This window comes from Astatotilapia calliptera, chromosome 14 (genome assembly GCF_964374335.1).
Source record: "Astatotilapia calliptera chromosome 14, fAstCal68.1, whole genome shotgun sequence".
Classification (NCBI taxonomy): domain Eukaryota; kingdom Metazoa; phylum Chordata; class Actinopteri; order Cichliformes; family Cichlidae; genus Astatotilapia; species Astatotilapia calliptera.
Window position 1 is genome coordinate 32409919 of NC_137435.1, and position 25710 is coordinate 32435628.

The window sequence follows — 25710 nt, forward strand, 5'->3', positions numbered from 1 at the left end:
TTTTTTTTTTTTGTAATGCCTAGGGCTTTGTCTAATATTCACTTTGAACTTCAGCAGGTCGTCTTGAACATGGCAACGTGCCTAAATGCATTGAGCTTCTGCCATCTGATCGGCTATGTACCTATTAAAGTGAGAGTATATGGACAAACTAGGCGCACTAGCTGATAGCTACTGCTACCAGTGCTAGTGTTGGGCCCATAGGGTGCACAGGTATAACACAAAGACACACACACACCTGCAAATTAACATTAATTCTCAGAGGGGCAACTCTAATTCTTTTAAAACATCCAACAAAGAAACAGAATTGCTGCCTTTGGCAATTCAATGCTGGCCTTACTTTTCAGCCCTGGAGTCCACAAATAACTAAAAGCTAACATCAGTATTCCAAAAAGGCAATGTTTGCCATGTTCGTTATTGTCTTTGTAGAGTGTTGTAATGTATAAACCAAAAGTAAAACTGATAAATAACCCAGATTTAACCCGAGGGAGCACAAATGTCACAGACCACACTGCTACCATGGCTGCAACAATGAAGGCTGTCCTAATTAACAAAGCCTTAGCCTGCTTTTTGAGAACAACTAATAATGGCTTCTTTAACGTTGACTATTAAATCATTTTGACATGCATGAAACATGATGCACATCCAGAATGACTGGAAGACAAGCTTCACAAGCTACTGAGCACAGCTGATCTGTCCTCTTTTCCTTGTCTGCAGCACAAACTCATCGACTGGTGAGAGTTACTGCAACCGCTGCTCAAGCGCTGTGTGTGTGTGTTTGTGTGTGTTTGTGTGTGTGTGCGCGCACGCGCGCATTCACTCAGTTTCTCACGGTCCTTAAGAAGAAAAGAGGCCTTGTCTGGTTCCATTAGTGACCTGAGGAGCGGCAGCACTCGGTCCTGGCTGCATGGAGGACAGCGCTTATTAGACAGCAGTTTAGTCACGAGTAGGATGTTTAGTTAGAGAGGAAAGTAACAAAAAAGGAGATTAATGGAAGTATAATAAGGCTATGTGCTGTCAGCTGTTTCAACCTGTCGGCAGCCACATTCCTTTTTGTTCGTCTTTGGGACTAAGTATTATATTACCCTTCAAACCGCTTTCGCTCATGTCTGCCAAACATGAAGCTACAGCCAGAAGTTGCTGCTGACTGTGGTTTGCACAGCACAAAGACGGGCAGGGAAGAGGGAGCCCACCTTTATCCAATGTTCAAAAAGAAAAAATTTTTTTTCTCAAAATTCTTAGTTATCCAGCGGTGATTTCCCACCTTAAAACCAAAAATTCACTTTTTTACGGTTCCTTTTCTCTACAGAATGGACCTTGCAAGTATCCTTAATATGGCCATCTTGGGCACATAGCTCTGACTATAAACACAAGCTCCACCCACCTGATGTTCAAGCCTGCTTGCAAGGGCCATCCAATCAGAACAAAGCTGGCTTGAAAGCTTCAGTTCATCCATTGTGGTTCAGACGGTGGGACGAACTGAAGGGCAGCATGAAAGCCTCGTGTAAGATAAATATGGATTATTTCAATCTGTGAATTATGCAATGCTGCTGTGTGGAGCTGTAAATGACCATAATCTTTGCTTTAAACAAGCAAGACATAACATTTTATTTAGTTACATATAAAGGTGTTTTTCACTCTTCGTCTGCAGCACTGCACTACCAATCTCCTGACTGTTACATATATAGCCAGCAGATATGAGAGCCGTAATGATCTTCCCAGATAAATGCCGGTGAGGACTATCCAACATGTCAGCATAACTGCTCTAAATCGGCTCGCTTGAAGGGTTTCTACTGTGGTTTAAGAACATCCAGGGAAAAGTGTTTAACCCATTTAAATCCAGCTGATGAAAAAGCACAGCAACGAAGCCGACAAGTATGAGCCAGAATGATAATAACAGAAGAAAGAGAACTTGCTTGGGGTTAAGCATAAAAGATCAGCTGAAGGATGGGAAATGTCTGAAAAGAAATGAGTCAAAAAATGGGGTAAAAAGAAAACCACAATCACTACCCAGAAATCACAAGCAGGTGTAATATTATATTACTTTATTTATCTTTTGTACAATGTAATTACAATACAAATATGTTGGTTTAAATACAAAAATTCTGTAAATAAAGATTAAAAATAAACTCCACTGGTTTTGCTTTGTTACCATCACTAAACTATGGTTTTACAATCAAGTTTATGAGGTCATTTAGTTTGCTTTAACGCGGAACACAATTAACCTACATTTACCATTTTTGGGGGGGAGCGTGCAAACAAGAGTTGAGGGCAAAAAAACCCCAAACGATTTTAAACAAAATAAAAGCATCGATCTCATGAGGGAATCGGATTTGTTTTTGTAGAGAGAGGGAGCGGATTGGATTTTTTTTCTGTGGGGAAGATATATCAAGTCATCAGAAAACAAAGGGGTAAAACCTGGGAGGAGCCGAGGTGGTGTAAATTAGGCCAGTGGCATGTAAATTTAAGTTCTCTGAAAAGCCGGCCACAGGAAGAGACCAAACAAGCTAATTAAGCTCTAGGGAGTTAATGAGCAGGAAATCTAATCAGTGGCAGTCCATATATCCAAACACAATTCAGTTCCTAAGGAACATAGCAGGAGCATCTGTGGTCAGATTGTAGTTTAAATAACATAGAGAAGTAACCCATGGAAAAGCCCTTCATTACACAGGCCTGCTTGAACTTTTAGTAAGGTTGCATCTTTTGGACAAACACTGAAGGCTCTGCTGACAGTACTGGAGTTTTAGCTATATAAGGAGTTGCGCACAGTTTGAGAAAAACCTTGTTTATGAGGCTGCAGTTATAATAATAATAAGCAACATTGTTTTCATAAATTCACATGATTAAGAAGTGTTGTTTTCTTGAGGTTTTAAGAGACGAGGAATAGGATGCTGAAATGAAAGCGGCTTGACCTCGAGGAACACAAAGATGGCAGACAGTGCTTGTGTCGTGGGTGATGAATGTGTCTTTGTTCGACGTGTTTTCACGCAAACTGCCTCTTGCTTTTATCTTGGGTTGTTTTGTTTAGTTTTTTTTACGCACATCTGATTTTCCTTCCTTCAGACTTCCTCCATCCCATTCTTTAAAAGGTATACAGTAGCAACATCCTCTCACATACAGCTTATCCTTCATCTTTCCTCTCCGCTGTTTTTTTCCCCCTCTGGTAATCAACTGAATCTTTGTTGTCCCTAATATTTCGACATCAGAAACCCTTCCAGTTTTGTTTTTCTTTTTTTTCAGCCCACACGCCTGAATCAATATCTGCTCGTGTTTCTCTTCTCCTACAGTCCAGAAATCAGTTGTGAGTGTAGCCCTGCTGCGTCACAGCAGTGCAGTAGAGGTGAATACACAATCATACTGTACATGATGAGACTTTACCCTGTGTTTGAACACATAAAAGGACTTCTGAATGTTAGAATGTAGTGCATCTTTTTCCACCAACCAGTTGCACAGTGTTGCAGAGTTTTACTTTTTTAAATCCACTGAGTTATTAAAGTTCCTTGGGTTTGTCCGGTGAAGATGGAGTCCAAAGGACTGTTGTGCTGTATTGTCCAGAGTGTCTGTGTGCTGGATATCCTGAAGACATTTTTCAAGTCCCAGTGCCCTTTAAATTAGGCATTAGCAACAGAAATGGGCAACAATGCCAAAGTGAAGCCATACAGACTCAGCTGGCCTCGGCAGCAGCAGTGGAGCATATTTATTTGACGGCTAACGGGTGGAAGAAACATGCCGCTATATACACACTTGTCTCACATGTCACATTACTGTATGCCCTGGTTATTTGGTTCCTGTTACATGATTCAGTTTCCCACAGTGCTTACCTTCAACTGTTTACAACCTGCTACCTGTAGTTTTACCTACTCTTTATGATTCAACAAAAATAAATATAGGGGATAGAAATAAAAAAACAACATGCTCCTGAAACACTGCTTTGAGATTTAGATTTTTAAGTACATATAACCTGTTAAAATAAAAAATAAAATACAATAAATAAAATACTTTTGGCCATAAATCTCTACTATTGGTCAGTAACTCCTTTTGGATTCGTAGGGTTGAGTCTCACGTCATTGACTAGTCCTTTCAGGTGTCTGAACTTCTGCTGTGCTTTGCTAAGATCAGCGTCAGTCTGTTCATCGGTCAACAGGTCACTGCTCTGCTTCTCCACGTATCTTGTCACATAACCACATTTGCTAAAGTCTCCACCAAAATCAAGTAAAATTGCCAAGAAACATGGGATTGGAATGCATCTGAGTGGAGTCCCCTTTTCAAAGAAAAAAAGTACTAAACTGCATTTCATCCCCTCAACACTGTACTTGGAGGGGGCACGTGCAGTACATCTGGGGACTTCCAGCAGGTAAATTAAAGCCAGAAGTGAGAAGAGAAAGCATGGAGGAGAGGCAGGTAGCAGGTGGAGTGAAAGGATTTAGTCCATCAAGTCTAGAGAGCTAGAGACCTGATCCTCAGATTACAGTCCAGCAAGCTGCTAAGTTACTCTATGTTTCATTGGAGCATGAAGAAAGCAAGATCATTGTAGGCTCCTATGAGGGCATTCAGCAAGTTGCTAGGCTGCCACAGGTTGGATCCTAGGCTAAATGTAAGGACCTCCATCCCATTCTAAGCAAAGATGCTGGAATTAGTGCCTGGCGTCCCGAGGCTTTAACTCCAGGATGAGTGCTACAGCTTTGGGAGGCCAAGTCTGTCTTAGAGCTCAATCTCAAAAGTCTTTTGCAGATTGTTGGAAAATGGGTTGGCTGTCGCAGCTGATGCCTTGTTCCCAGGCTGCTGAGCTGCTGGTTTTGTCTCCAAGGCTGCCCACTTGGCCTCAAAACGGTCATCCTCTTGGGAATCAACCACCGGAGCTGTTAGCTGGCTGCCCTCTGGCGGCCAGCTGCTACTAGTGCCACAATTTCCACTAGTGCTGGAGGTCCCATTTTGGAGGGCCACTGTGGTGCTGCTGTGCGGTGCAAGGCCATTAATGGCTGTTGATAAAGGTGGAGTGGATGAAAATGGAGGTGTTGAAAAACCTGCAGAGTGGCCAACGGCACTAGGTGGGACTGGATAGGAATGGGCTTGCCCGACTGCTCCAAGCGTCCCCACCTTGGGTCCTCCTCCTCCAGCCGAGCCCATAGTGCTGCCTGTGCCCGACGAGCCTGTGGCAGTGCAGAAGACGTTGGCCACCATTTGCGATGGTGTGATGCCTACCACAGGCACACTGGCATTGGGATAGGTCATACTGCTTGCTAGACCTGGCATGTAGGTCTGCATGGGCACAAAAGCAGGTTGGACAGGCTGACTGGCAAACATTCCCACAGGGGCTGGAGTGTTATCAAAAGCCAAAGGGAACGGTTGCATGGAGCTTGGAAGTGAGCCTGGAGGTCCAGGGAGGGAGGGCTGGATCATGGGGGCTCCAGACATGCTTGGCCCTGACATGGTGGGTATGGACATGGACGGAAGAGACATAGGGGGACCTGAAACTGGAGGTCCAGGTATTAGAGGAACTGATGATATCGACATTGGTGGGAGGGGCATCGGAGCCTGACCTGAAAGAGCAGAGGGGCCGGAAATAAGAGGTTTGGACATGGGCACAGTGGACACTGGGGCAGCTGACATGGCTGCCTGACTAGACATCTGATGACTGGAGATGGAGGGAGGTCCGGGGATGGTGGGGATGGCGGGGCCGGGAGGAGGTGTCTGTTGGGCCTTCACAGCCTTGGAGACCTCCTCCAACCATCTCTCAGCCTCAGATGGCGTGCGTTTGTGGCCACTTTGCATTTGCATCGCCACAGAAACCGGAGGAGGAGAGTGGAGAGGAGCTTCCGCCTGTACCCATGAGGAGGTGGCTAGAAGTGATGGAGTAAAAGTTTTACTTAAACTTGCCCACCACTTGTTATAATTCAAAACTAATATTGATCTATTATAGTCTCATCTTACCTTGCATTGGCGCAGGTGGAGGAGGCAGAACAGGGGGCACGGTGCCGGTTGGCGGGCCATTTGCAGACAAGGAAGGGTTGGAGAAGAGCTCGTCTGATGGTTTGGTGAACGAGGTGTTGATCTGGCTACACAGAGCATTTATACTGCTGTCTCCCTCACCAGGCAATCCCATATCCATCTCTGGTATTAGCAAGATAAGGACACACGAGGGGGAGGTGGGGAAAGAGAGAGAAAGAAATGAGACAAAGAGTAAAGCATGAAAAGAAGAGATGGAATACACAATTGTTGAACAGACCTAGTTAGCATCAAAAGCATAAAACTAGAGCATTTAAATACTTTGATGCTCGCCACTGTTTGACCTAAAAAGCAACAAAATACAAGTTTCTTACATCAACCATGGGTTAAACCACTGACTGCAGATATAAATAGATAAAATTCCTTCCTCATAGTCTCCTGAGCCTCCCTCACAACCTCAGAGAAATGATGCTTGTGTTTTTTCCTCGTCCTTCCTGTTAGAGTTCTTTCACATTGTACTTTCATAATATGAATACATAGACAGATTCAAGAATACAGGAGTGGGATTCAAGTAAAGAGAAATACATGTTTACAACAGATGGGCCCATTGTGTAGCAAATCGCACTGGTGTGCCATTCAAATCCATTCTTCTAATACATGTATATCTCTCTTAACTGTCTGCATTGTATGGCTACAAGCCTTGAATTATACTGGAGGGCGCAGAGGGCGCTGGAGGCATGTGTAAGGTCTCCCTTCAAAGATTTCTCTGTCCTTTGTTCCACAAAGACCAGCCCTGTGATCCCTTTCCCCCCCTGCTCTTGTCAGTGCCTCTCAGAGTTCAGAGGTACTTTAAGCACTTCACATGTGTGCCTATTCTCTGTGTTTTCCTCAGTGCAGTGGCAGGTTCAAGGGCTGGTAGAATAGTAGCTGAAGGCTAAACAGGACAGCTGATTGACCGCATAAATCAATACGCACATTGTACAGGGAGTCACAAGGGAGAAGGCAGGCAGACGAATTGGCTGAGACCATTTAGGTTTTATCTGCGTGTGTGTGTGTGTACCTGTCTATATGTCTATGTGGGGACTAGTTTGTGCCTCCAAGACCACTGAAATGAGGACACTTTGGGAAATTGAGGACCTTTTAGCTGGTCCACTTTTACTTCATGACACGCCTCCAAAAAGCTTTAAAGCTTCAAACAACAACATATCCACCAACCTGGATACGGTAACAGTCACTGGCGAATGGGAAATGGAAATAAAAGGATGGACTATATAGTGAATGAGAGTGGCTGTTGTGGTTTAGTATTCCAGTCATATCAAAAACTCTCTCTCATCTCTTCTAATGACTGTAATCAGCCTTGCTACTGAGCACTCTGATCCTGTGGCACCACAGAGAATGGGTGGGGGGTGGGGGGACTGTGTATTTCTTTTTATGCAACCTGTCTGGGCTAAATCAGTTATGTTTAATTGCCCTTAAAAAAAGCCAAGCGCTCCCAAAGTTGCACAGGCAGCAGCTGTCAGCGTTGTCACTTATCGCAATAATAACAGCACTTCACATAACTGCTTCTTTTTTTCCTTGTCAAGTATTCAGTGGAAGGTAAGCATTAAAATGAAAAAAGCAGGATTACACCTGCTCCACCACGAAAACATGAATGTAAATTCACCTAAGATCTGCGGATGATTTATTCTGTAATATGATTACTCAGACGTGTACAGTCAGGGGTCAGTGATGTCACGCTCAAGCCAAATGGAAAATGTAATAACCCTCCAACAAACAACCATGACGCAAGTGGAATACAGCCCCGTGTGCAGATAGTTTGTAGAGGCAGTAGTCATGTTCTTTGACTTCTTTGGAATAACAAATAATTACTTGGAAATGTGGGGTTTGCAGTACCTTTAAAAAAAAAAGATACCATTCCTTCTTGAAGAGTGACATCCCGCCTGATTTTCCTGTGAGTATCTGAGAGGTATTTTGATGCCATGTGTAAATTAAGTGTGGTTAAATCATCTCCAGAAAAATGAAGTGTGAATGAAGTTAGCCTAATATTAGTCTTTAGCATCTACATGTTAATATCATAAATCCTTCTGCTATAAACATAGTTTATTGTCTATTACCACTACAAAATATTTATTTTGTTGCCATTATTTTTTTCAATGTTGTATCCTTAACTGCCTGTGAAACCTCCATCCTGCTACTGATCCATTAGTAAGTATATTAGTAGCTTTAATACTGATTTAAAGAAAACTAATGGTGAAACGAATTCATGGTTATTCCACATCATACAGAGAATAGCTTAAATAGTTAACTTTCTATGTATCCTAAAACATTAGTGTACTTTTGGATCTTCCCCTTTCACACAAAAGCTCTAAATTAGACACCTTTGTTACTATAATTGGTGCACTTTCAGTAATGGTGCAGTCAGTCTAACAATTAAAAAGGTGGTGCTTAACATGCTGCTCAGCTAATAGGAGACAAAGCAACAGATAAATCAGGGCTCTAGAGTGCGACCAATTTGGTCGCAAATGCGACCAAATTTCTCCATGGTGCGACTAATAAAAAATACTTGGTCGCACCGGTGCAACCAAGTATTTTCTCGGAAAAAAAAGTTTCAGCAACCCTGAAAGTCTCCGTGTGTTCAACAACAGGCACACATTATGCCCATGTCGTGTTCTAAACCAATCAGAGATACTCAGAGGCGGGGACCTCTGTGATTGGCCGTGGTCCAGATATTCCTGCAGACCTACTTGTGTTTACGTTTGAAAGTGCGGGCAGATAGAGAAGGGTGAGTAGCCCAGGTCAGAAGTGTATGAAGTTGGTATTGAGAAAATATGAAAAGAACAATTGATAACTTTTTCGTTAAGTTAAGGCCTGATCAGTCCAAAATTCTGAGCCAGCGCTCTGACACGGAGCCATCAACCTCTCCGTTTTTGTCAAACACTGGTCCGGAGACGGCATCAGAAAATGAGCCACATACGATCGACTCCCAGCCGGAGTCCACTGAAAGTAAAAGTGAGAAAATGTATAGATTTCGAATCGAGTGGCTTGACCAGTTTCCCTGGCTAAGATACAGCCAAGCTGACAATATGATGCACTGCATTTATTGTCGCGAGTGTGGAAAGACCATGGCCGGCAACACAGCATTTGTCACTGGTGCTAATACGTTTCGAATTGAAACGCTGAAAAAGCATACAGCATCAAGAAGACACATTATATGCCGCGATAAATGCTCTGCCAAAATGTCCCCGCTCCCCACTGCCTTTCAGCGGCAGGCAGGAGTAAACAGGTCATCGGAGGAGGCCGAGATGATCATTAAGTTTAACATCGCCTACAATATTGCAAAAGAAGAAGTTCCGTTTACTAAGTTCAAGTCAGAAATAACTCTTCACAGGAAAAATGGCTTGGACATAAACCCCACATACAGCAATGATGTTGCGTGCGCCCAGTTTATAGGCGTAATCGCTGACACACTGAAAAAAAAGACGTCAGTGGAAATTGCGAACAGTACATACATGGCCTTCCTGATCGATGGAGACACAGACATCGCCACAAAAGAATGTGTCATTGTGTACGCTCGTATCTTGCAAAAAGGAAGACCAGCGAATATACTGATTGGACACATTGAGGTCCAGCATGCCCATGCCCAAGGTAAGCCATGTCATGTCACGTAGCCTATGTATATGATTAATAATATTATGTCGTGTTACTGAATTAACCATATCTAGCATGTTCTTATCATTGAAAATTAAACATAGCAATAATACATGAATATAGAAACTCAAACTGAAAAAGACTGCATTGTAAACTCTTGATCTGATAAGTAAATGGTATTTTTTTTTAATTTGTTTAGGAATTTATGCTGCCTCAAAGAAAGCATTTGCTGCTCTTGGGGACCAGTGCAGTAACTGGTTGGATAAAATCATTGCTATGGGGGCTGATGGAGCTGCTGTTAATTTGGGCAGCAAAGGGGGTGTCAAGTTAATCATTTTGAAAGGTTGTTAGTTAATCATTTACAAATCAAAAAAAACGTGAACATGTAAAACTGCGGTGTTAAGTAATGCAGTTTAAAAATTTGGGTACGCCTAACTTTTGTGCTTGTACGCCTAAATTTTGTGCTGGTGCGCCTAAATTTTATTTTTAGGCGCACCAGTGCAACCATGGCAAAAAGTTAGTCTAGAGCCCTGTAAATGATGGCCATCACTGAATGTCATCTAAATTAATGATATGTCAGCATGAAAAATATAGTTTGTGTGACTGCGGAACAATCATTTTGATTACCAAATTACACATCCAACACACATTTAGACATTTCTAAACCTACTAACCTATCAAAACACGTGCTACCTTCTCATAGTCTTTATTATTCAGTCACTAAAACCAAATTTATTATTATGACGAAAGTGTGAATTGGGCACAGATATAAACTCATGCTTCGAAGGAACAGCGCTGTAGTTTTTGTCGCCCTACCCCACATTCCAATGTTGTGAACTTCAGCCTCTATCAAAACAGGACTGGGGTCAGGAGGTCAGCAGATGTCAACATTTGTCAGTATAACATCAAAAACGTTTCCACTCACCAGGGTTCTTGGTCTCGAAATCTGTCTTGCGTTGTAGTGTGGATGGCAGATCATTGAGACGGAGTGACAGCTGCCTCTTGAAGGGAGAATTCTTCTGACTGAGGGCCGGAAATCCTCGGAATGAGCCTTGACGCACCAGCTGTTCAATGGGCGCGTGGCGGCGGGGGATGGCATGAGGCCCGCCTGGTTCTGGTCGCTCCATAGGGGAGGCCGCACCCTCGGGTGGGGAGGCGGTGCCAGGTGGAAGGGCCGGCATGATAGAGGGCTGGTCTGGAAGAAGAAGGGATTACGATAATTACTGCTGTTCAGGACAGTTTTTATGTAAATATCATGGTGCTATTGTTGCCTATGCAGCTAAAAAAGAAAAAAAACTTCTACCTTTCCTTTTCTCTTGCAGCTTGTCCTCTCGCTCACTACTGCTGCCCTGCTGGCTGCAGGAGGAATTGGCGCGGAAGGAGCCCTCTCGCACAAACGAGGTGCGACTAGCATCAAACGAAGCCGTCACACCACACTCCTTCTCTCTGCGCTGCTTCCTCTCCAGGCAAGCAGCAAAGGCACAACCCACTGCATGGCTCAGTCTCTCCCCCTGATGCAAAAACAAATAGAGAGGGGGGAAAAACAGCATTAAAACACATTTGCACACTTTCCCTTGTCCCAAAACATCATGATTTATCATATATATTTTGAAATGCCTTTTTCTGTATTTGTGCATAATAGAGTTTCTTTAGGATTGCAAAGAAACTTTTATATCAGTAAAAGTCAAAGTAAGTTATCCCTCTGAAAGCAAATCATTTCAGAGGGCATTTTACACTGAGCCATTAATATTTTCCATCCCTGGTACACTGGCTGCTTGTCTTAGCTTCTTTCTTATACAAAGACAGCCACGGCAATTACAGAACAGAGAGTCCAGTTTAAGATGAGCACACAGTTATGGATATTGTATGGTGGAAATGGAGAGAGACACAAATGGGCAGATAACTCCACTGGCTCCTATCTAATCCCTTCTCCTAATCCCCCAGGTCTGTGCTGCGTCCTCTTCCATCCACATTAATAATCCAACTCGCCGTCTAACTTGATGAAACCACTGTGGGGTTTAGAACCACATTATACTATGCCAGCACTCGTTCTATCGCAGATGTCTTTAAATTTCAGTCGGCTTATCCCAAGGTCATTCCAGTGACACTATTTTAGCGACAGGTAGAGAAAATTCATAAACAATCATTTAATTGGCTACAGCTGTATTTTGAGACACCTGTCACAGAGTGGGTTGTGTTTATGTTTACCTTTTTGACAGTGATAGGTTTGTAGCTTAAACCTATTCGCTGGAACGTTCAAGATAATTTAATTACACAGCAAAGCAAGACACAAGTAGGCAAAGTTCTTTATGTTTCTCGTGCACGGGAGAGAACTGGACAAACGCCTTTCCTTCGCTCGACCCCAGTTGCTCTCATCTACTCCCCCGTAACACTGCTCTTTTATTGAGGTACATGAATATACATAGGTTCATTAACATATGACGTCTACATACAAACAAAGAGTACCTTGCTTGTGCGTTGTGTAAGTATGTGTGTGTGTGTGTGTGGGGTCAGAGTGTGGCCCCATAAATGACTTCCCTAAACCTGCTGATCTGGAAGTCCAGCAGTTCATCTAAACAAAAGGCACTTAGACTAAAACAGATATAGCTTTGTTTATCCTACCATAAAACAATAAGAGAAGGTACAACCTCTCCCATGCTCCCAGGATGTTGGTGTGAATGCCAGAACATTCTGGAATGCACACAAAGTCTTTGCAGACTAATAAGGATCACACATCCTATCACTACACAATCGATTACACACCTCTAAGCATATATGGTTAAATATTTCTAAGCATAAATGACAATAAACAATACAAATCTAACAGACAGATTGCAATGCGTGTTAATATATGAAAAACAACTGAAGATGTATTTTCAGTAAAATGTCTGTTTATTTTTATTCGGTGATTTGTTATTTTAAAAAAAAGAGCTACGAAAAACCCCCTCCAGACATTTTAACAACGTAAATAAATTAAATTTAGAACTGGGATCCAAGTATCTTGTGTGACTTAATGCTGTATGTCTACATAAGAAAATGGAAACATCCAAAGCACTCATGTAGCCATCTATAGACATTACCTGATGGGGGATACATGCTTCCTAACAAATATCCATACAATATACATACAGATGGCACCTTTACCTAATTCAGCAGTGGAGTTATCCAGTTGTGTATGTCCAGACCCGATTCTCTTGACAAAATCCAGAGTGCGTAAATGGCTTTATGATATAGATGAGTCTTATTTTTGTTTAAACCAAACTTTACCAAACACTATTTCACATAAGTGGAAAATATCTGGCATTTTTAGACAGCAGAGATCAAAATTATATTGAAAAACTAAACTTGCACTGTGCCCGTTACTACCTGTTGTTGATACAAGTTGCTGAATTATTATGGTCCCTTGTTGCCACTGCTAATCTCTTCCTGTTTTTAAGCCCCTTTAAAATACTGAAAGTAAACCTCAAGATCTATTTTTTTTAGGAGGGGGGGGCACAAATGAAAGAATTGTTTGCACTGATATATATAAAAGCTAGAGCAACACAGACATTTTTCCGTATAAATCCTAAAGGGTATCTGGAAGTGTCTACTCACCGAGTCTTTCAGAGCCATGAAGCAGTGGCACATCCATCGTCTTGTAGTCCCATCTCTGCAGATGTAGGAGAAGGCCTTGTCATAGTTACGGTCCGGAGCGCAGAATGAAACCTTCTCTATGGTCTGGTCCACGATGAGGTCCTGAGAGGGGCAGGCAAAGGAAATTAGACAGAGTAAGAGGAGATTATTGCATTTGACTGTGCTCGTATTACACTAAAGCCAATTGAATTGTTCCAGCAGGTAGAAGGGTCTCAAACTAACTGCAGCTTAATTGAAGAAAAACAGGAAATATCACTTTAATACTGGGAGCACTAGCTCACAGACCGATCCAATACTTGACACACTGCTTTTAACCTCATTTAACCCCATCAACCCCCCATAAACCTATTTACACATCCACTGATGACAGCAAAGACAGAGACTACAGACTAATGACACCGAAGCCTCTTTTAATCTCTGCAATGTTTCCACAACTTGCCCTTCCTTCAATAAAAGGGTTATTCAGCTGGCTTCAGCATGTATAGTCACTATAGAAGAGACTAAGATGGGGCCACTGTCTTTCTCTGTGTACATAAAGGGGGCCTTCAGCTTACCTCTTTGACTCACCAAAAACAGAAAGAAGAAGAAAAACAAGAGGCGTGAGCAAGAAGAAAAGGCAGAAAGAGGATTCACACACACTCATCCACACACTCCCTTCCTGCCTTGCTGTGTCACAGAGAACAAAGAGACGGGCGGACGAGGGGAGAAGACGAGGGAGGATGAGGATGGGAAAAGGGAAGAAAGGAAAGAGGGATGTGATGAGAAAAAAGTAGAAGAATAACAGCCTATTCAGTGTGGGCCAATTAGTGAATGGAGGGGGATGCTGGTACTGAGGTGAAAGGCTGAGCAGAGACCGACATGTCTGTTTCTTCATCACTGGTATAATGACTTCCTCTGTGTTAATACGCACACATAATACTGTATTTATGTACTGATGTGTTTTCTAGGGATTTATAATTCTCTGTGCTCTTGTGAGGAATATTTGTAATGAGGTGAGCGGGGGTGGGTAACTCAGACCACGGCCTTCTATCAGTGAAAGGAAGAATAAAGCTCGGCAGTGACTCTGGCTGTGTCATCTATGCGGAGGAGTCACTCTGCTGAATGGAATAAGACTTGACTCTTTCTTTCTGCTGGTGATTTATCATGAAGGTCATGCACGTCGCACATATGCACAAGCCCACTGTATACTGATAGACTGTGGGAAAGGTTCTGATAAAGGCTCGTGGGGCTGTTAATAAGAGCATACTAGCTGATTCACAGAGGTTAGCTGATGGCAAGGATTACGAACAGGCAATGAAATAAAACAGGAAGAAAGTGATAAAAGCTGATTGTCTAACAAAAAGTTATTAAGTTAAACTTGTATTAAATTATTTTAATGATTATCATCAATAGTTTACACGTAATTAACCTGTGAAGATGTTGCAGACAATTACGTTTCGGTCATCTCACAGTTAGTTCAGTATTCTCCTTTCTCTCTCTTTTGGGGCTCTAGTATCTTCTGACTGGAATATCTGACTCTTACAGGCTTCAGTGTGTTAACTGTGTCTGCACACTGTTTGTTGTTGGCCAAGGCGTGTACAGCTGGCTAAAAATATTAGAGCTTTTTCTTGCTATAAAAGCAAAAAGACGCCATCAATTTAGTATTTTTACCGGCTGAAAAATAAAAACACTGAGCTAAAGGATGCTAAAACCCTGTGTAGAGCGCTGAATGACAACCTTAATATGCACAATTAGAATTCCTAATGTTCCTACGTAAGTTTAAACCCATTTTATGAATTATTGAATATAAAACATACTGAACTTGCTTTTGCAAGTTCAGTATGTTTCAGGAGTTTATTAATAAATGACGAGTGAGCCTGCTTTTTCTTTCCACAGGTATATTTTAAATTAACCTGTTGTTTAGGTAATGTGGTAGAAGAGAAACAAAAGTGCAAGCCAAAAGAAAACAACCTCTTGTGACTCCACCAAAACCAACGTTTTCTTCTCTTTTGCTGATATTGGTGTTTTTTAGTTTCAAGGTTAAAGCTGGCTAACACGCTGACTTATAGCAATTAAATCTTATACAAAACCAAAACCTCACTTCTGGCTTCTCTCAGCTTTAAGCTATTCAGTTGCTACAGTTCCAAAAGTTACAGCAATGTAAATCTTTAAACAAATATGGTGATTATGGTTCACAAATACATAGGTTTATTTTAGTTTTTCTATTAGTTTTTTATTACTTTAACCTCCTAGGACCTGGCGTCCACATATGTGGACATCACATTTTGGGTTATTTAGACCAAAATACTCGATTTTGCTCTACAAAGGCCTGATATCCACTTACGAGGACATTATACTGCTACTCTTCTATCGAAATTTTAAATGAATATCCTCATATGTGGATATGAGGACGAATATCCTCATATGTGGCTCTCATTTTTCTTAGAAACAAAAATTAGGTAAAAAAAAAAAAATCTGCTAATTCTTTGTTTTTACATTCATCAGGTCCCAATCAGCCCAAATGTCAAAGAGAAATTAAAAATGCATGCCGTGGAAGAGTTCGGGTCTTAGAAGGTTAAAGAGCTACTATGAGGTTATCAGCAAACAGGATAATATTTACTGATGGTAGCATCCAGGGTTTTTCTGCTGTGTTATATCATATTTGTTCCGGCTAAAAATACTGCAATGAAGAGCTTCAAGTTTGGATTTGGGAGACAGAAACCTTCTCTACTTTTAAAAGATTAGGCTTAAAACTTTCCTTTTTAATAAAGCTTATAGTTAGGGCTGGATCAGGTGACCCTGAATCCTCCCTTAGTTATGGTGCAATAAAGATAGGTTGTTGGAGGTTTCCCATGATGCAATGAGTGTCTTTCTTCACTTTCTATATGTTTACACACCACTCTGCATTTAATCATTACACTACACTCTGCAGTTATTATTAAACTCTTGCTGTAGCTTTCATCCTGTCTCCCTATATCTCTCTATTATCGTAGGGTCTTTACCTTACAATATAAATCACTTTGAGGTGACTGTTGTTGTAATTTGGTGCTATGTAAATAAAGTTGACATGAAATGGATTGAATTGAAGAACAGAAAGACAACAATAGAACAGATAGACAATAGGAAGGAGGAAGGTTAGAAGGCGAGGAGTGGGACTGAGAGACTGGAAGAGGTGTGGTCGTGTGTGGCCTCTAAACACATTAAAAGAAAAAAAAAAAGTAAAGCAAGAAAGAGGCTGCTCTATCAGGCTTACTCTCTGCACTGTCTCTGCTGCTCTTTATTGTGCTCTGCTTTCACTAGAACCACAGCGAGCTGCACTCACTGTAGGAGGCCTCCCTGGCCGCCAGACACTCCTCAAGTGCATGTGTGCGTCTGTGTTTACTTGAGTTTCCCTCCCCCACTAAGCACCTTTAGCAAGCAATCATGAGTCACATATGCCAGCTCTGAAATACCACACACACACACACACACACACACACACACACACACACACACACACACACAGAGTCTCAAAAAAGCCTGGGAGCAACACAGTGGATACACAGTGGACCCGTCTGTTAGGGTCACTAAACTAGGACAGAATGAGAGTTTTGTTGGTGGTCTGAGGATGGCATATGCATGCCTTTACTAAATATGAGAGCAACAAAAAGAAGAAAAAATGTTTCAAATTGAAGTATTAGAGGGAAATAAGCGCATTAGTGGGCTTTATATCTTCTTTTTGACAGGCTAACTCTGTTATTTGTGTCTCTGCCTGTCTTGAGAGGCTGAGACTGAAGACTCAGATAAAATACTAGTGTGGACAAGACTGTAGACATGACAACAAGAAGGCACGACTGTGCACCGTGCCCTTGCTGTCAGGTGAGTGATAACATAGATAAAAAGAGAGATAGAAAGAAGGACAAAACAAGGAGACACATGATAGATAAGCGTTTCTTACCTTAGTTTTGTCATCTACCACCCTGAGTCCATCAGCCGAAACCCACAACACTGCTTTTACTGTCTTTTTCCCGCTCTGGAAAGACAAAGAACATGGGGCACTGAATCATTTAAACCTTTATAGACAAGTAGCAGTATTAAATTGTACTTGAAGCTTATGAGCGAGACTGTAACGCCACCTTTATTCTTGCCTGCTGTTGTGTAAAATGATGACATCCCTGGGATAAATGAGGTAGTGGAGGGTTAAGAAAAGAGAGGCGGGAGCAGCTAAAAACTGTGCCAGCTGGCACTACGAATCATTTTGCCAGAGGTGGGCACCAGGCAGCGCTAATAACACGCTCAACATGGGCCATGCTAAAAATAAACAGACTGAAAAAGCAAGGGCTTCGTGTGTGAATCTGTGTGAATCTGTGAGCGTGCACATGCACACGAATCCGCATCGGAGTTTGTGTGTGCGAGTAAGGGAAACAGAGTCAGAGCTCTGCAGGAAATGGCTTTGAAACCCACAGCGACGCGATAAGGAGCCCCATTTTTGCATAATCCCACTGACAAAAAGAACGAGGGAGCAAGAATGAAGGTGAAGAATCTGACAAATGATGGAGGGAAGAAGAGGCTAAATGATGAGGTGGAGCCAGAGTGGAACTCTGGGAGAAATATTTTAGCTTGAGCAAATGCAGAGAGAAAGATGTTGGTGTTGATAGAGAATGGAGCATAACAAATTGAAGAGTTTTAGGGATTTTCTGTAAATTGTTATATAAAGTTATACAGTTACATGCCTCCCTGGGGATAAGATAGAAAATGCAGATTCCAAGCTGAAAATGTGGTACTCTAGATTTTAAAGAAAAGTGCAGTTTGATATTAGTTTGTCAAGAAAAGCAGTAGCAGAGAAATAACATGAAAACTGTGTTGTACACGCCTGTCCTTTCTACAACCTCAAGTGTGTGTCTGTGGCTGTCTGACACCGGCCAGTCTGAGTCACTCTGTTCACACGCTCCCTGTCCGAATCCAGCTTCCCAGGGGGGCAAACTATGTGTTTACACGAGCATGCGTACGCCCCAGTTTCATTTTCTGCTTGCTTTTCTATGGTGACATCAGATACATATGGAATAGGACCCACCAGAGAGACCAATTAACGGGGTAAAAAAGTAGAAAACAACAAGAAGAACAAGTATTGAACGTGCGTGCATTTGTGCATTTCTTCAGTCAATACACTGGCGCACTGGCTTTGCGCCACCGAGTCTGTAATGAGTTTCTGCAAAGTTTCTGAAGTCCTCTGGGTGCATATTTGTAACTGGCTTCCTGCAACAAAATGTACTTTTAGTAATGCAGCAAAAAGTGTGTGTTAGAAGTGTGTGTGGGTTACTCACAACTTTTAGCTTCTTCACTGCCTCCTCGCATACGTGCATCCCTCTCGACTCGTCCACCTCCACCAACCCCAGGTACTGCAGACGAAACAAAAACAGATGGTTTTAGGTTTTTCCTTTTAACGTTTGATACACCAGGGCTCTTCATTTAAACTTCTTGCAAATGAAACTCATTCAGCTGGAGTGAATAGTGTGAACGCAAAAAAAAACAGTTGGAAACAATCAGGAAGGTCTGATCTGAGAAACACAGGCAGCAGCTGGGCTCATAAGCCGAGAATAAATCTATAATGTAGGTAGGAGTGATGTGATAACGTATGGCTTCTAAAGTAATTACAAGTTTAAAATCAATTCGATATCTAACACGTAGCCAGTGAAATATATAGGTCCCCTTGAGACAAAAAAATTAAAAATTTGCAAATGTGCAATTTGTATATTAAAACAAAGTTAATACTCGGATTGTGAGCTTACTTTAATATCCACTCCTGATGTTGGAGGATGGACTTCCAAGGTTTTTGTTCTTAGTTACAGCTCAGGTTTGGGAGAGCTGAATAAAGGAACTTCACAGAGATAAATTAAGTTTTAAATTAAGTTTTGTGGGATCGATTATTTAACATCTCTCACACCCCATCACTATTTTGCTTCGATCTCATTGAATTTCAACTCACCTTTGTCCATAAAAGGATAATTAGCAACTGTGATGTTACGTAGGCAACTCTGCATTACATTTAAATATATAGCACTGATTTTCATCTACTAAGTTTTTGTTGTTTTTGGCAGCTATTTAAGTTATTTAAAAGGTATGAGAAGAACGAACTGAAAGAAAATATGCCAAGAAGGCAGGTTGCAAAGTGGCTTGCAGAGAAAGCAGCAAGGGTATGTATGTAAAGTAGCTTATAAGAAGTGCCTTCTATGAGACTTTCCAAAAGACAAAAGCAAACAATAAATTGAAGCATCAGCTGATGTGGGCTGGCTTGAAATCAGCAATTGTTATTAGGACTATGGTTTAGGCAGGTATCAGGAATTAGAGCAGGTCATCCACTAACTGGAACGTTGGTGGTTTGGTCCCTGTCTGCATGTCAAAGTATTGATTTGATTTGATTTTATTGATTAGCATTCAAATATCTCAATGAATACAGAACAAAGATCTACCACAAAGCAAGAAAGCATGAGACAAGGCTAATCAAAAGGTATTGGCTGAAGCATTTGCTTATTACGCCAACCCCCCAAGTATCTTTGGGCAAAATGCTGAACCTCAAAATTACTCTCAGATGCATTCACTAGAGTATGAATGTGTGATTGTTAAATATAAAGCACTTATATATTAAATAAAGTGGGTGAATTAGACATGTTGTATAAAGCACTTTGAGTGCTCCAGTAGAGTAGAAAAGTGCAATATAGGAACCAGCCCATGTACCATTTACTATGAGCTGAGCTAGATTTTGTGACTTGCCTTAACAAATACTCTGACTATTTTGTGATAGTAAACAACAGGAATTATATTAGTGTCAATGTTACCTGTGAAAGAGGGGGTGTCTGCCCTCTTTTTAAAATGTCAAACAGGCTAATATTGTTAATGTCACAATGGCTGAGCTAACATAGTTTGGTCTGCCACACTATCACAGTTGGCAGCTGTTATTTTACTTTGCTAGCTTGCTAACTGGATATATTACTAAAATAAGACGTGTTGTTAGAGAAAAAATAAAAATAATGATGACCATTACACACAAATTGAAGTCAAAACATAAGTAAGGTTATCTAGAGCTTCATATGCTCTATAACGTAAAGTATGAGAGGCACCAGGCAAATCTTCCAATGGGCCATTTTATCCCACAGTCTTTAGTTTGCAAAAACAACGTTTCTTTCAGCAGTGAGCTGAGCTGACACGTATTCTTTTGGTAGCTACAGTTCAAATGCTTTTGAAAAGGCATTAATAGTTCGTGACTCATTTAGAATTTAAAAAACACTGAGAAAGCACTGAAAAAAAAAGATGGCTGAGCGAGCATGGAGGTAAAAACAACATATAAAGAGACAGAGGCTTTTATGCTTACATCTCTTGCTAAAGCTCTGAGCTCCACTTCAGTGCCCATCTCATCGCTAGCTCTTTGGACCATTACCATCAGAACCGTTTTCCATTAGCCTCAGCCCCACACGAAGCCTTTTCTTATACTCTCAGCTTTCTTTGTTGCCTTTATCTTTTTGCTTTGTATTTCTCTCCTGGTCCATTCAGTCTGCGGTCTTTCTTTCCTTTCACTTATCTTATCTGGTCCTATCTATCTCTCATTTCAAATCTGAAAATGTCTCTCCTTACCCTCTGTGCGCCCTCATTCCTCACCTTGTCATTTCCTGTGCTCTCTGTAATCTATAACCTTACCTCATCGTCACTCCTCTTTCTCTGGTTTCCATCTCCCTCCCTCATTCTCTCTCCAGCCCTTCTACAAATCACTTTAGCTCTCAAGGATGGCCATACAGTACATGCTCAGAACGGAGCTTGTTATCAGTAAATTGGCCCATTAATGACGGCCCTTTTTTGCATTTATGGCATGGGAGGCATTCAGCTACTGAGGTAGAATATAGATCAGTGCTTTACTACTGATGGTTCTTATAAAGATCAAAGGTCAGAGCCAAAGTATCCTGAACTGTATCACACAGCCTAACCATAGGCATTACATTAAAAAGTATATTTGCTTTCTTTAGGTACTGTAATAATATGAACAAAATAGAAATAATAGGATTTATGCTATTGTTATTAGTGCTGTCAGCATTAATCTCGTGCGTGGGGCTGGACGGCGTCAACGCATTAGCGCTGTCCGGCCCAGGCACAATCCGCGTTAACTCGCTAACAGAGATTTGCCGCGTTAATGCGGTTATGGCGTTAACATCATTTTAACGAGATTAACACTGACAGCACTTTTTTTCTGTCATATATGTCTGTCATATATTTATTTATTTATTTATTTATTTTTGTAATTCAGATAATATTCAGACTTCAAAAAAGCTGGTGGCAGCAAACAACTAGCTTAGCTTTGCATTAAAACTAACAGACCGCACTGCTAAGATAAAGTGATAATTACGTGAGAATCTTGTGCACCCTTTATTGCTGAATGTATTTATACAGCACTGACTTTACTTATTAATAAGGGCCAGTCTCCGGGGCTTAAAAACAAAGCAAAGGCAAAATGCAATTCATTAAATAGCCACTTAAAAGCCCAACATTATAACAGAGATAAACATGTTTGCATCTTGACTTTAAAAAAAGGTTTTGTTTTCTTTAGGTAATTTCCCGCCCTCTGATGTCTATAAGAGAGTAAATATAGCTTTCGATTGTGCTGAAAGTATTTAGGACATGGCTGATATTACTGGCATATTCGGTGCCATCTTGTCTAGTTCAACAATCAGTTTGTGTAAAAATGTGATCTCATTTTGTGTTTTTGTGATAAGGCTATTTTAGTTGAGGCTCGCTCTGAGCAGCTCCACTAGCCAGCATCACTGCTAGCACATAAGATCTTGCCTAACTATTATCTCATAGTCTTAACTCACTTGCTTTTTCATACTTAACATTAACCTCCTAAGACCCAAACTCTTTCATGGTATGCATTTTAAATTTCTCTTTGATATTTGGGCATATTGGGATCTGATGAATGTAAAAACAAAGAACCACCAGATTTTTTTTTTAACCTAATTTTTGTTTCTAAAAAAAATGCGAGCCACATATGAGGATATTTGTTTTAAATTTTGATGAAACAGAGGCAGTATAATGGCCTCGTATGTGGATATCAGGCCCTTGTAGAGCAAGATTTTGTACTTTGGTCTAGACAACCAAAAATGTGATGTACACATATGTGGACGCCAGGTCCTAGGAGCTTAAAAGAAAGAAAGAAAGAAGAAAATAAATTAATTAGGCTTAGATTAACTGAATATCGACTGTAGATACTTACCCGAACAGCAAAGTTGCATTTGCCCTTGCGTACAGCCTCCTCGTCAGCCTGCCATTGATGCGGTCTGCTGGCCTCTGGCACATAGGTGGGCTTCTTCCTCCTCAGGCTCTGACGAAGCTTGTTCATCTCCGGGGTCACGTGCTCCCTGGTACTGCAGACACAGAAAGGGATGCAAGTTTAGTTGCGGAAAACTGGAAGGCCATAGAGTATCTCTGTACTCAACAAAGGAAAAATGACAACCACCTGAGTGTCATTACCACAAGCACAGAACAATATTTTTTTTTAATTACATTCATTTAATAGCAATTAAATAGTCAGGCACATTAAAAAAATATTTAAATGCAAAAGTGCCAAACTATAATTGAATGAAATGCCACTTGAGAGAAACCAGAGTCCTGTATTTCATATGGTATTATGAGAGAAGTGGGAATGATTTTGTTGATTGGCTGGAGCTCATTAAGTTATAATCATATCTAACAAGGCAGTCAGTACATCAGTGCCACAAACACTTCCCATCACAATGCTCCATTGATTCTCCATTCAGACGCAGGCTGTACAAATCGCACAGGTAGAACATTAATGAACACAAAAGCACCGGGCACGCTTTCATCTCTCGAAGAAACACCAAGAATGCTGAGCGCATGCTAATCAGCACACATGTGTGCTCTCCACTCCTCCTGTGAACAATCCTCCCTCCGCTCCCTAATTAGACCATTCAGCCCGCTGGCCTGTTTAGCGCATGCTAATTTCCCAGCATAATGAAACATGATGCCATCAAAACATGACCTGCTTTAAAAAAAAATTTACTGTTTTCATTCCTCCACACTCACATCCCAGCTTCAACAGGACATCTGAAGTACAATAAAAACACCTCTTTCCTCATTTGAGTCCTTTGTCTTTATTGACTAAATTAACTGCATCATCAGCTTCCTTGTTGTCCAAGTCAAAAGTTTCAAATTGGACTAAGCAGTCAGTCTATTCTGTTTTTCTTGTCCTCAATCTCTGAACACAACTGGTCTCTTTTCTCTACACAGTATAAGGGATCTGCTTAGAGATACACGAGCAAGGCCCAGTTTGTAAATCTGCAATATCAAACCAGGAAGAGTGCTAGAAAAAAAGGCTTGCATAAAATTATTACTATAAGATAACAATATATTAGAAATGCTTATCTCATGTCGTATTCTTCCATATATCTTGGATTAATAAGAGTAAAGATCGAGCTTGTTTTATTCGCTTACCATTTGGATGATCCATAAATCGGCATTCCAGCTTTTACAGGGTAAGAGAGCACATTAATCTTACACTGAAGACATACGATGTCCATATGTAAAGTGGTGATCTCAACACTGAAGGGCAGAACGCTTCTCTCAGCTCTACCACCACGGGGCCAAATTTATACTCAATATATAGTCGGACACGTCACTTCTCATAATTGCTGCCACCCTGATGGTAATGCTGCCAAAGACTGGTGTACCGGAAGTGTGTTTGCAATTCGCCATTCTTGTGCACCACACACACTCCCTGTGTAATGCAGAGTATTCAAATGCAACAGCTCAAGTGGCTTTACTCATGTCTGGCATGTGAGGCATGTGCCATCTGCCAAGAGTAGATACTCATACACACATACACAGACAAAACATACCCACAAGCCCATCTGCAGCTCGCCGCACATGTCGAGGTTTGTGCCGCTCATATGTGGGAAAAGTGCCAGCTGACTGGCACCTGGCTGGCACGCCCCCAGCACTGCTGCAGCAGGTGTGAACGGGCGTGAGCGAAGGGGTTACAGAGCTTTACATAACGCCTCACAGCAGAGGTAGAAGGGGGCTGGGGTGGCTTAACTCATGTCTGGCATGAGTAAAAGGACCCTGTAAATTAACAGACCCAGTAAAGGAAGTACTGGGTAAGGAATACAGGACACCCTCATATGGTCTAGGACAGCGGGGGAGGAGTAGTGAGCGAATGGCACTGGCATCCGATGGCAAACCAAATAGGAGAGACGCAGAAATGAACCAAGGATACTGGGACAAGTTTTTTGAAAATATGAGATAAAACTACTGGGAAAAGAGAGGAATGAAGTACTGAGGTGAGAGAATTGGAGTTATAATACACTAAATGATCCTGTTCATCATCCATCGTCTAGTCTTAATAAAAAGGGAATTGTGTGGGAGTAGAGTAGCTTAACAGATTCACAGGTCAGTACACTACAAGCATGAGGGCCGAAAGTCAGAGAGAGCAACATCCAGCAATAATGCAGATTTTTTAAAAATGCATTAGTAAATACATTTTTAAAAAACCCAACTGCTTATCCAATGGTAAGTAGGGTATCTGCTCAGTTATATTAAATATAAAAATGAACTGCATATTTGAGAACCTAAACATGATTGAAAACTCTTGAAATGTTGCTCGTGTTAGGTCGCGAGTGAATTGACTTATTTTATTGGTCCCTTAAAATTCCAAACCTTATACGAATTTAACACATATATAAAATTTGGTACACACGTGTCATAAGACACAAAAAAAAAAATTCCTCTTGGATCCACGCCCTGGACCCTGAAGGAAGTTCTCCATTTTGAATTTCTACATGAAGTTTTCATCGACGGTTTCACATATTTTACACAGCAGCATCACATATAATGAGTGGATGCTTCTTATTCTGGATTCAAGAGAAGTTCAGTCCACACAGCTGCAATAATTTTAGCTGCGCCTTGGTCTCCCTCTATTGTTTTCTCTAGTGTAACTTTAGCATTCACTAACCTGCTGCTTGCTGTAATTATTTATTGGAAAGATAATATTCATTGGTATCAGTTTTCTCATCTAAGTCAAAGCACTAAATGAACTCATCCAGGCTACAATGAAAATACAGGTGAACGCAGGTTGATGGGCTTTCTCATGATGTGCACGGTGGCGTGAAATGAACAAAACTATCTGGTAGTAAACATTTAATAATAGAGAGACACATTAGGGCCGTGAAACTGCCAAACATTGAAATGGTGAAGTCGTTGCATAGCTGTGACCTAGCCCTGCAAAACTAGAACCATCTGCAGTGAGGGGGGAAAAAAGATGAGAGCCAGACAGAGGGGGTGGGTTGGCGAGCATCAAAATAAATCTATAAATCAATGGCACAAATTAAATCCCACTCCCTTTATGAACCCACGCAAAACTCGTAAGCACTTCAGTGTAGCCTACACAAACAAGAGGCCCGGTGCCAAAAAAGCACATAGTTGTTCCCAGTTTAGTGTTTGAGTTTGCAGCCATCTGGAATGTATTGTTGG

At 41.3% G+C, this 25710-nt stretch overlaps 1 protein-coding gene across 3 annotated transcripts in view; it reads right to left on the reverse strand.

Moving 5' to 3' along the window:
• Window positions 1-3991: 3991 nt before the first annotated feature.
• Window positions 3992-25710, reverse strand: part of numbl (NUMB like endocytic adaptor protein) — a 71289-nt gene continuing 49570 nt past the window's right edge. For all 3 annotated transcript variants that reach the window (XM_026191458.2, XM_080289288.1, XM_026191456.2), the window contains exons 2-9: window positions 22439-22589; window positions 18507-18581; window positions 17141-17215; window positions 13186-13326; window positions 10895-11102; window positions 10517-10786; window positions 5929-6108; window positions 3992-5837 (exon numbers count right to left, since the gene is read on the reverse strand). In XM_026191458.2, coding sequence (XP_026047243.2) covers window positions 4699-5837; window positions 5929-6108; window positions 10517-10786; window positions 10895-11102; window positions 13186-13326; window positions 17141-17215; window positions 18507-18581; window positions 22439-22564 — 2214 coding nt within the window. In that variant the 5' untranslated portion in view covers window positions 22565-22589 and the 3' untranslated portion in view covers window positions 3992-4698. The remainder of the gene's footprint in view (window positions 5838-5928; window positions 6109-10516; window positions 10787-10894; window positions 11103-13185; window positions 13327-17140; window positions 17216-18506; window positions 18582-22438; window positions 22590-25710) is intronic.